Source organism: Panthera onca, chromosome B3 (genome assembly GCF_046562875.1).
Source record: "Panthera onca isolate mPanOnc1 chromosome B3, mPanOnc1 haplotype 2, whole genome shotgun sequence".
Taxonomy (NCBI): domain Eukaryota; kingdom Metazoa; phylum Chordata; class Mammalia; order Carnivora; family Felidae; genus Panthera; species Panthera onca.
In genome coordinates this window covers 34705652-34718036 of record NC_138344.1, presented here as the reverse complement: position 1 = coordinate 34718036, position 12385 = coordinate 34705652, and the positions used below count along the sequence as shown (strand labels likewise).

The 12385-nt window shown below is 40.0% G+C and overlaps 1 protein-coding gene across 3 annotated transcripts in view; it reads left to right on the top strand.

Moving 5' to 3' along the window:
- The window catches only part of LRRC49 (leucine rich repeat containing 49), a 148543-nt gene that overhangs the window by 4994 nt on the left and 131164 nt on the right, over window positions 1-12385 (top strand). For 2 of the 3 annotated variants that reach the window (XM_060618130.3, XM_060618132.3), the window contains 2 exons: window positions 3239-3341; window positions 7025-7228. In XM_060618130.3, coding sequence (XP_060474113.2) covers window positions 3239-3341; window positions 7025-7228 — 307 coding nt within the window. Of the gene's footprint in view, window positions 1-2688; window positions 2887-3238; window positions 3342-7024; window positions 7229-12385 lie in introns of all 3 variants that reach the window. The other variant, XM_060618128.3, reaches the window with a different exon arrangement.

The window sequence follows — 12385 nt, the reverse complement described above, 5'->3', positions numbered from 1 at the left end:
GCTACATGGCGTGTAGCTGTTTTCTCGACTTTTGTACTCACCGTTCTACCTGCAAAGGCATAAAACTTTGGAGAAATTATAAGTAGCACTTTATCAGAAAGTTTGGGAATCTTTATCGAATAAACTGCATCTTGATACGCAATCATTATAATTAATTTCACTCCATTTCTTATTTTTCTCTATTTTTTCAAAATTAATTAAATGTATATGGTAGCCTGCCAGCATAAATTAATCAATGATACTCTCAGTCTAAAGGAAAGAAGCTCAATTTTTTATTTGAGCCAGTAAGTCTAAAACTTGGTATGTAATTTCTTTTGGGCTTTTTGGAATAGTATTAAGAGTTGATACCTGTATCCTTGAGATTTTGTAAGAGCCATATATTCCGGGGATACAATAAAATCCCAGTTAGCCAGAGTTTAGTTTGTTAGATCCCTTAAGTAAGAGTTCTAAAATATGTATAGAGAGAGGAAAAGGCAGTGCTTCAGTCTTAAGATCATAATAAATCAGTGGAAAATCTAGAATCAGAATCTCAAAGATAAGGCTGAGTGGACACACATATCTGACCATGTACTGTATCACTCATCCATGTGTTTTTTTCCATCCATCCACTTCCCCATCCACTTCCCCATCCATTGATCTGTCTAGGGTACAGTGCAGTAAAGATTCTCACTGAATATAGGCCTTTATTGAAAGAATGCTCAGCACTTTTATACCAAAATACAAGATTTTGATTTTCTTTTTTTTTTTTTTTTTTAACAGAAATAGTATATACTACCCTCGATCTTAGCCAAAAGGCCGAGAACCGATCACAGAAATAGTATATACAAGACAGATTTCCATTTAACTCTTAGTAAATTGGAAAATCAGTTAATTTACAGATTGCTTACCGAATTTAGATGTGGCCAAGAATATAAAGAGTGTAAAATGAGGTCTGTGTCCCAAAGAGTTTATAAATTTAATTGGGAAAACAAGGGCTTCATATATAGTCAATTAAATAGTGACATAGGAAATAATAACAGGAAATGTTTACTTAAAATGTTGTCACATAGTAATGTGGTTTATATGTAGGGTGAAACATCCCACAAAGATATATGGATGTTTGATCCACAAATATATGTGCATTTATGTGGGTATTTATATATCCACATAAATATGTGTATGTTTCAGTCATAGTTCATTCTGGTTTCCAGTCATTCAGAGGATCTTGTTTGTGGGTTTTACGGCCTTTCTCCTAATCATTCTCATTCTATGCTGTTTATTGTAAGATATGTATCTTATCTCTATGTATATCACACTGATCATGATAGTAAGCTCATCATGGGGATTAGGATTATGACTTCTGCATATAATAGGAGCTGAAAAGTGTGAGGATAAAACTCCTTTGTTCACTAAGCATGACTGAAATTACCCTTTGATTATTTCCTCTATACCTCAGGTCTTTTGAAGTTTAAATCTGCCTCTTAAACTGAGGATTGGTTTGAAACCTTAACAAAATAATTTTAAAAATCTAACTCTAATGCTAATAAGAAAAATCAAGTTTGTCCATTGTTTGGAGTTTTACCTTTATAATCTTTAGCTGACCAGTTACACCTTACTCAGTTAATTCTGAGACTAATTTTTGTTTGTTTTTGTTTTTTTTAACCATCTGAATTTTGATTTCCACATCAGTTTACTGAATCACGGTTGCTTTCCTATTCTGCTAGGAGCCGAATCCTATCCCAAGACCGGTTCATTGGCGAACATGATGTCAGTTCTGAATGCGTATCCTCTAGAACCTCATTATTAGCTATAGTGATGTTTTGTAGAAGTTAGAAAAGTGGAGTATCAGCACTGATTATTTTGTGCAAGAAGCTAGCTGTGTGATACTTCGGTTTATACCTTGCAGACCTATGGAAGCCAGCAGATACCATTGCTTTACAGCTTTTTAATACTATCTATGTGGAACTTGATTTTAATTTGCCATCATATTATCTGATGGTCTCCCCAAAAGTATGTTAGCTTTCTAGATTTGGTTTTATGATTTTATCTTGTTGGTCCGTTTGAGCAGAATTCTGTGGTAACCGTAGTTTCCTTTTTACTGCTTATTGCTCCCTCCAGCATCAATTGCTGCCTTCAGGAATGTTGTCTTTATAGGAGAAAATACAGTAGATTTCTTCTGGTGTTCAAACTTTCTCCTTTAGCCCATTACTCAAATCCTACCTCGTCTCTGGAACTCCCCAGCATCTTTTCCTGACCATTCTGCATTATTCTGGGTCTTTAGAATATATCCTAACATCCACCTCCCCCCAAACCCGTTTGTAGCCATCTTCTTAAGTGAAAAATAATTGTCACATTTATGTGTGATTATATAAGAGATACCATTTTTATCCTGCATTTTGTGTATAGTTTGTTAACTTCATATGTGTTTGGCCATTAGGTTGCAAGCTACTCGCTGGCAGTCAGGTTAATAGGACCGCAGCCTATTCACCCCATAGGAGTGTCATACCCTGTGGACCCTAACTACAATTGTACAGCATTTATCCACATCCACTGGTCTCTGCAGTATTTTCAACTAATAGTAGCTGAACGTACACAGAAAAAGTGACGATGCCAGCTTTACATTTGCTCTCCCAGACTACTTTCTCTGTATTTCCAGTAGCAAAGTCATGTATTGTGTAGCTTTGTGACCAACTTTTTGATATTTTGAAGGAGATGGAAGAGTAATAAGCCCTTCGCCTCGTAATAAATCATCATGCATCTCGTCCACAACAAACGTGACAGATCTATGTGGGCTGGAAATGAAAACTACCATGAGCTCCTTATCAGCATTTGGAGATTCTTCCTTTCAGACACCTTCAAAGTCCAGAACCCGGCAGGGCTGTCATAGTGCTGGCCCAAACGTATCTGGTAATGAGGGACCGCCATGTCAGTTATAAGAGAGTTAAATTTTAGTACGAGGAGTCAGCCTTATAAAGGGGTAAAGATAACACTAGAGTTGTTCTGTACTCTCAGCCAATCTCTAGGGTGAGGGAAAAATGATTTGGTCTATACAGAACGTATATGCAGAATACATAGTTGAGGTTTGAGGAGGAAAGAAACAAACTCAAATGTGATAATTTTAAATGTGGAGAGCTATGGAAACTGTACTTTCCAGAAAAGATATTTGTAGGTGCCAAAGTTCTCCAAATATAAGATAACTTCAGTCTTGAGATTTTAAAGGTTTTTCTTAATCAAGTAATTTGTGTATCGTTTTCAATAGGTGATCATATTAATCTGGCGAGCTCATCAATGCCATCATTTCCCATTCTCCAACGTTCTTCCGAAGAGAAAATTCTTTACTCAGACAGGTTGACCCTAGAAAGGTGAGGACAATTTATTTTATTTTATTTTATTTATTTTTACCAGATAATACATAAGCCTGGTACAAGTTTGGAAAAGTACAAGTCTCTCTCCCTTCTCCTGCTCTCTAGCTCTTCAGTTCTCCCACGTACGTATAAAACTTACCACTTTTTTATTTATCCTTCCAGGGGTGTGGGGAGGGATTTTATAGCTATATAATGTAACAGAGCTTACCTATATCCTGAAAGAGTAGTACGGTAATTCTGGAGTATGACATTGATAAAAATGGATTTTAGGATGGAAAAACTTTATCACATGGTCCTCATATGGGCCCTTAGGGCCCTATCCAGTTACCTCACTGGTCTTACCTCCTCCTAATCTCTCCTTCATTCACTCTGCCACATTTACACCTACCTCCTTGCTGCCCCTTGAATACACCAAGCATGCTTACACCTCAGGGCATTTGCACTTGATGTTCCTTCTGCCTGGAATGTAGGCTCACTCCCTCACCTCCTTCAGGTCTTCACTCAAATGTTATCATGCTGGGGACGACCTTCCCCGGCCACCCTGTCTAAAGCTACTATCCCTTCCACCCTGCTACTCCCCAGCCCCCTTCTCTGCTTTATTCTTCTTCTTAGTCCTTATCACTTTCTAACATTAAATATTTTACTTATCAAGTTTATTGTCCATCTCCTCTTACTGGAATATAAGCTCCACAAACACTGGGAGTTTTGTTCAGTTCTGTATCCCCAGCCCCTCGAACAGAGCCTGAGGAAAAATAGACTAAAAAACGTTGGAATGCGTGAATATATTTAGGATTTGATCCCTAGCTTTAAGTCTAGGAAGCCCTCTGCAATAGAATGGTGGATGAAGCACCCGTACCCTACCTTAGTGCTATGAGCAGCCTAGAGGAGCCATCTCTGCCTCGCATACCTTTAGCTTAGCGGTGCGTTTCCAAGAGCAAACTGGTAAGCAGACTTCTGACGCTGGCAGTGCCTGACAGTAAATTGTCATGGACCATTTGTGTGTCTGGTTGGGAGAAAGCTCTCTGGAGGGCTGTTGTATTGTAGGCAGAGCACCACTTGAGGGCACTAATTCTCGTGCCAGGTTGGCAGTATTGCTGGGTTTTGTGATCTAACGCCGTGTAATGTTTGTAACTCTTCTGATACCATTTTAACGTTTTGAGGGATCTTCTGGAAATTTTTATCTCCGTCTTTACAAGCCCAGCCAGGAATAGTACCTCAGCCCTGCAGTTGCGTGGGCCTTGATACTAACAGGAGCCGGTGTTTGTGAGGCCGAGAGATAACAGGTCAGGCACTTGCGTGGTAGCTTGTGGTGGTTCAGGCAGTTGTGAAGATGGTCCTTGTATCATGGGCATCTGGGGGGAAGAAGCCGGCTGGTCAGGTGGAGACTTGCTTACCAGGGAAAGGCAGGACCAAGGAGTCGGTTCGGTTTCAAAGGCTGGGTGTGAAATGGCAGGATTGCAAAATGCCATAAGCTCAAGCATAATTTGATCAGTACCAGGGTGTGACCAAGAAAGTGGGGCTAGCAGCAAGAGCCTTAGGGATCATTATTTGAGAGCCAGGGGTAGTGGCCATGGTTTCCAAAGGCAGATCTTCCTCACTGCAGCTTCTGAGCCAGGAGACTGAGGGGTCAAGAGGAGAATGTAGCCCGAGAAGAAATGCTTGGAGAGCTAGGCTCTGGCTGTCCTGGGAGTTAGGGTAGGCCAGGAGCACCAGGAAGGCAGCCTTCCAGCACCAAGCAGGAAACACAGAGGCAAAAGTACAGTCCAGTAAACACCTGGTATGGGGCAGGAGGTGTAGCAACTGGGCGATTTTGTAGGCAGGATGACCCCCGCGGAGAGCACTGCCTTTTTATGTGTGTGTGTTTGCTTGGTTTGCTGGATGGCAGGGACTTAGGGGGTTAAGGGGTGGACGCGTGAGCCTTGGATCTGGGATTTAGTCACTGAATTTGGAATCTGAGAAAGTGACTTTATTTTAAGCTACAATAGTTTATGTAAGAGGGAGGTCCGAGATTATTTATTTTCTTTTCTCAGTAAAGACTGACTCAAAACTTGGATGAACTAGAAGCTGGGGGTATTGGTAAGTTTAATTAAGAGAAACAGACGAAGTCCGGAGCAGGAAAAAAATGAGACAATATAAGTTTTTTGCTAAGTGAATAAAGATATACATTTTAAACTAGAATATTTGTAATTTATTAATTTATAACTGATAAAACACGGAGCAAATTAGTATATTTGAATGCATGAAATGAATTCAAAATACTAAGCATACGTGAAAAGAATTCAACTATTATCTGTTATGTTTTACTTTTCTTCTATTTTAAACTGATTTTTTCAGGGTCTGTATTTTTAAACATCATATCTTTTTTGTTTAATTTTTTTTATGTTTATTTGATTTTTAAGAGAGAGAGCGCGCGCACGCTCACGCGTGTGTGTGTGTGTGTGTGTGTGTGTGTGTGTGTACGCGTGTGGGGGAGGGGCAGAGACCAAGGGAGACACAGGATCCAAAACAGGCTCCAGGCTCTGAGCTGTCAGCACACAGCAAATGGGGGGCTCGAACTCACAAACCGTGAGATCATGACCTGAGCCGAAGTCCCATGCTTAACCGACTGAGCCACTTACTTAGGGGCCCCTAAACATCATATCTTTGTTGGCCATTAGCATTCAGTCATTTCCTTGTGCTAATCACTCTGTTTTCTCTAAATGAGGTTGGTTCTGATCACTTCCACAGTTTTACTCATGCTTGATTTCTTTTCTTTAGAGATTCTATTGACTTGATTTTTACTGAAAGGAAATAGTTCTAATAAGTCTCCCCATTAGAGTTTTTCACATGCTGGTCGATAGAGCCACATTTTCCTTGAACACTGTTGAAAATCTCAGAGTAGAATCCCTCCTATCTGCCATATGTTGCGCCAGTAGAATTCTTAAAGGGCCCTGCACATATTTACTTCACATGTAATATATGATAGCTTTTTGCATAATAGAGACTGAGTCTTTCAGATACAGCTAAAGGCATATATTAGTAAAGGTTCCATCGTGTCCTTTAGCATTCTAAATGTTCTGCGAAGTCTAGAGTTAATGTTGAATGTGTAATCATATTTTTAAAATCTAAGTTTCTGAGGACTACTTTTCCATGCATGGATTTCAGGATGAAACTGTTTCCATCAGGTGAACTGTAGACGGCCGAATTTCTTCCTCTTCCCAAGATGTCATTCAGCTCTAGAGTCAGTGATTTTGTGAGACACCTGTATATATGTGTTTTGTTTTTGTTTTTGTTTTTTTTCCTGATGACTTAGTTGCCTGGGAGGTCTTTGTATCAGTGGATTCACATCAAGGTCATTTCTCTGGTTATGTGACGTGGCTCTTTGAATCATCTCAACTTTCACCACAGAAGGCAATTACATTGAGTGTTTTCTGATGTTAAGTCCATTTTATGTGAAATAATCGATATTGGAGATTTTTTTAAATATAATGAGAGCTTAGACTTAATTTTGATAACTGCCTTTGGCAAAGTACATTGTCTTTTAATAGAAATGATTTACAATAGTTCCTGGAGGCAAGAAGTGGTTGTATTTACCTTTTTCTCCTGGCAGCATGGGAGCACAAAGATACTATTAATAACATTCTTAAGAGGAGGCAGATTGTCACATTGAAACCTTATTTACTTTCAAAAATGTTTTCTAGGCAAAAGCTGACTGTGTGTCCTATCATTGATGGAGAAGAACACCTTCGTTTGTTGAACTTTCAACACAATTTTATAACTCGGATCCAAAATATTTCTAATCTACAGAGGCTAATATTCTTGGATTTATATGATAACCAAATTGAAGAAATCAGTGGGCTTTCTACTCTGAGATCCCTCCGTGTCCTCCTGCTGGGAAAAAACAGGTAATCTTTGTAGAGCATATTTGTTTATTTACTTAGGGCTAATGTTGAGTCTCCTGGTGTTCAGATAACGTGTCAGAATTGAATAATACTTAAGAAACTAATAGGCTAAAATTTGGAAAGAGTATTTGCGTGGATTAAGATTCAGTCATAATTTGTCTTATGAGATTCAGTCTAACAGCCAAACCAAATAATATTTATTGAATGCATATTTTATTATTTCCATTGCTTTCCAGTGCCATATCTTATATGGAAGTGAATAGCAAACTTTGGCCTTAACTTTATGTTTTCATGGGCTATATTATGTAAACATGAGTAGTCACTTCAGGCTTATGTGTTTCACTTGTAATTCTCAGTGCTTGACTGAGGGTAGATATTTGATATTTCGTGCTTGTCAAATTACTGATTGATTCTTTTTTGGATGGTGTTTTCAGTATGTATTTAATATATCCTTTATAAACTTCCCCAGTTCCTTTAAACATTTTTTTCTTTATTTTTTTGAGAGAGAGAGAGACAGACAGAGCATGAGCTTGGGAGGAGCAGAGAGAGAGGCAGACACAGAATCCAAAGTAGACTCCAGGCTCCAAGCTGTCAGCAAGGAGCCTGACACAGGGCTCGAACCCACAAGCCGCGAGATCATGACCTGAGCCGAAATCCGAAGCTCAACGACTGAGCCATCCAGGTGCCCCGCCCCAGGTCCTTTTATAAGGCTCTATTGTGTAGTGCAGTTACACAATTTCTGACTAATTTCCTTGAGATTTGTCCATGATTTTCTCTCCATTCTGTTTTACTAGTTTTTGCAATGCCTGCAAAGAAGGGCTGTTTAGCAAACCCCAAAATGATTTTTGTATTATCAAATAATGAATTTTAAATACAGCATTATATCCAAGCTTGGTTCCCCTCCCTTCTTCCTTCCCTCCCCCCCCCCCCCACAGCATGGATCTTGAATTACCTCTTTATTCTCACTGGCTGGTGGTAATAGTAAGGTGCTTTTTCCAAGATCATGTCCCAGAATTCTAGGCTCTTGTCTCTTCTCTGTGGTTTCTGTCTCTGTCTCTGTCTCTCTCTTTTTTTAATATATATATATATTTTTTAAGTTTATTCATTTATTTTGTCAGACAGAGACGTGGGAGGGGCAGAGAGAATCCCAAGCAGGCTCTGCACCGTCAGCAGGGCCAGACGCAGCGCTCAGTCTCACGAACTGTGAGATCATGACCTGAGCCGAAACCAAACGTCAGATGCTTAACTGACTGAGCCACCCAGGTGCCCCTTTTCTCTGTGGTTTCTCGAAGGTGCCCACCGGTGTAGTTTATCGCCTATACTTGGTTCAAGCGTCAAACCGAGCATTATGGTAGCTGGACGGAATTTGGGGAAATTATAGAAGCATGGAGTATTAGAGCTTGAAGTGACCTCAGAGATCAACTTTCTCATTTCACAGATGAAGAAATGGAGATGTAAAATGACTTTTGCAAGGTTGGATATGTAGAAACTGTACACAGTAAGAGTATGCCAGCAGAGTAGTTTACCGGGTAAAGTAAGAAGTCAACTTTTCACACATATAAGGCATTCTCTTCTACGTGCTCCCTGTTCGCTCTCCCAGAGATTTCTTAACTACTTTCTGAGCCTTGGAGTTATTGATCTGTTTGTGTAGCTTCTATTTATTCTTTAGTAGCATTGCCTTTGGGCTCTTCCTTCAGTCCCGGGGTAAGGTGCTTCATAGTGACATTTTTAATTTCCTTTGCTAGTTTTATTTATTTTTATTTTTAAAAAATTTTTAATGTGCATTTATTTTTGAGAGAGAGAGAGTGTGTGTGAGCAGGGGAGGGGCAGAGAGAGAGGGAGACACAGAATCCGAAGCCTGATGTGGGGCTTGAACCTGTGAACCACGAGATCAGGACCTGAGCCAAAGTCAGACGCTTAACTGACTGAGCCACCCAGGTGCCCCTCCTTTGCTAGTTTTAAACATAAATTCTAAGAGCAGCTCCTGGGTCCCAATGTTTTAAATCCTCTCTCAGTCTACTTTTTTTTTTTTTTCCTGCTTCTACTTTGCAGCTTCTCTGGCTTCTCAGAAATAAACTTTTAAGTTTTTAAAAAATAATTTATGCCTTGGAGACACCAGTCCCATCTGGCCTTCTGACCTTTTCAGAGGTCACTTTGCTGTTCTAAGTCTAAGGGACCTAACGCCCTTTTCTAGGTCCTTATCTTGGTCAATCAAGTAAAAGCAATCTAATGCACTCTCCTCTTTCTACTCCCATCTTTTTGTTTTGTTTGCGTTTGGTCCTGTTTTACTTTATTTTTCACATAGAGAAAATAGCTGTGAAACAGTTTTAGAGCTGCTAGGGTTCTCAAATAAAAAAGAAAGTCAGAAAGACAACTTTTCACATTCTCCCAAAATGCATATTTCTGAAGTATCAGAACAACCCAAATCTTTCAGGTGTTCTCTGGCCAGCAGACTTTGTCACAGCAAGGGGCCTGTGAGCCTTGAAGATGCACATCTGTCCTGAGGCAGTACAGGAACAAATCTGGCTGAGGGATGCTGGAGTGGGGATGAGTTTACCCTGGCTCCTCAGGTTTGTCTTGGGTGTATTGTTGCCCCCTCCTGGGCGAGAGTCCAGAAAGTTTTCTCCCTCTCACTTTGCAAAGCACTGCACCATGTTTTAGTTCAAGACATTGGAACCAGGTGTTAAAATCCAGGGCAACCACATTCCTCTAAGTTCAACCAACTGCGACAAAGATTTCTGCTGAAATGTACTGAGAGTCTGTATGTGAAATTTACATTGCTTCGGAAGGAACCCCCTACTGCTCTGCTACTGAAGTTCTTGCCGTCTGACTCCTCTGCTTTCTATATTCCTATTTATCTTTGTGAGATTCTGGTGCCCTCAGATCACAGGCTAATGGATAGAACTTCTATGCCCTTTTGTCTGATCACCCAGGACTATAGATCTAAAACGCTCAGCCAGGCCCTGGGATTCCATATTCCTTTCCTATTGATTCCTTGAAGGTCTCCACTTAAGGATTTGTCTTTGACTCCTAAAAAGCCTAGCCTTCATAGAGATTCTATAGTGTAGTCCTTACGCAGGCATCATAACGTAGCCTGCAGAGATGGGCTGTGATGTACCCCTCGTGGTCTGCAGCTGAGGTGATGGGTGGGGCTTGTCTTTTTCCAGTTTCAGTCCATTTAGTAGGAGAACTTCTTTTAAAAAATCTTTCAGGTCATATTGAGAATTGGCTAGAATTCTGCAAATTTCACATATCGGTATCTAATCTGACCAGTGATCTCCTGGTCAACTGATGCCTTAATATGCCTCTGAATTCATTTTGATTGGATCTGTTTTTAGGTAATTTCAGGTGCTGGGGGTAGGGAAAGAATCTATGACAAAGGCAGTTCTGAAGACAAGACAGCAAGATGTTTGGTTGGTCTTGGGTTTCACTGACAGCGACTTGCCTGCTTTTTTCCCTAATCACTGGGGCAGTCCAAATCGGAAGTGAGAGTCGCAAAGCCACCATGTGTCAAAGCTTAAAGAAAGCTGGAAGTCACAACATATAGGAACTGTTTTACTCGACAGCTTAATGGTATGTGAGGCCCTGGTGGAGTTCTATGGGAAGAATTGACTGTGCACGAAGCTTTCTGAGATTGAAGTACCTTAAAACTGCCCAGGGTTTCTGATAAATACAGAAACAGAACACATGGATCCTCCAAATCAGAGAACTTCAGGCTGAGACAGCCTCCATCCCTTGTGTATCATTTTCAAAATGTTAAACATATAATTCCCAGACAAATAGTAGTTACAGGCCAATGTTTTAATTAACTCAATAATGAGGGAACTAGTAGGATGACAAAGCTGACTCAAAAGGAGGATAAGAGAAACTGATGCATAGTCAATGAGAAATAAAAAGTGCCAGAATATGATTAAGTTATGAAACAGGCCCATGTCCTACAGAGCAGTGAAGTCATCACCCTGTGGGTTATTTTTTCTAACAGACGAAAATAAATTACATTCCTACCTGGCAAAAATCAGCATCATAGCTTAAATCCGTTTTCTATGAGTTAGTACATAACTTTGCAGAGTTGGGGCTCTAATCAGTAGTAAATGGGTGATCCTTAGGTACGCTTGTTCCCAGTGCTCTGATATGACATTGAAGGGACATGAGGTCATTCCTTTGCCTTATTTCCACGTTTTGGTAATCTACACTGAGAAGCACTCCTACTCTACCTACCTGATCACAGTTTTATAAAATTGGTTTTTATGCTAGTGTTTTTCACTTGAATATATTTTATTATTTACATCTTTCCAGGTCATTAAACATTCTTTGAAAAAACATTTGTTTTGAAAATATATCTTTAAGAGCTGCATAATGTATAGTTATGTAGACAGATGTGTAATAGTTAATATTTTCCCTGTTAGACACTTATATTGTGTCCTTTTTTTTTTGCTATGATAATGCTGTGATAAATATCCTTATCCATAAATCTTTGTATGCCTCTCTGATTATATCCTTAGAATACGCTTTAGTATTTTCTAAGTAGGTGAGTTCATTCTCATGAAACTCATACGAGAGGAGAGTTGAGATTTGATGTGGAAGGTCTGTATTTTAAGATCACATTCTCAAGATGTGATCTCTAGACGAGCAGCATTAGCACCACCCAAGAACATGTCAGAAATGTGAATGTTTGGACCCTATCTCAGAAACTCTGGAGGTGGGGCCCAGCAATCTATATTTTAGCAAGCCCGGCAGATGAATCTGATACAGAAGTTTGAGAACCACTGTTTTAGGGAATATGGGCTTGGGGGTATAAAACCAGTTGAGTAAAAGACCTCTCTGAAGTTGGATTGCTGTTAGAGAGCATTGCTCTGGGGGCGCCTGGGTGGCTTAGTTGGTGAAGCATCCTACTCTTGATTTTGGCTCAGGTCGTGATCTCACGGTTTGGGAGTTCGAGCCGCTCTGTGCGACAGTACGGAGCCTGCTTGGAATTCTTTCGCTCTGCCCCTCCCTTTCTCGCATGTGTGCACACATGCCCTCCCCCCCCCCCATATAAATAAATTTTTTAAACTTAAAAAAAAAGAAAGCATCACTCTGTCCTAATCCATATTATCAGGGTATTGTAGTTTTCTCCAACTATTCTAAATATTTCAGGGGCAAAGCAGGCAGAAGACTAAT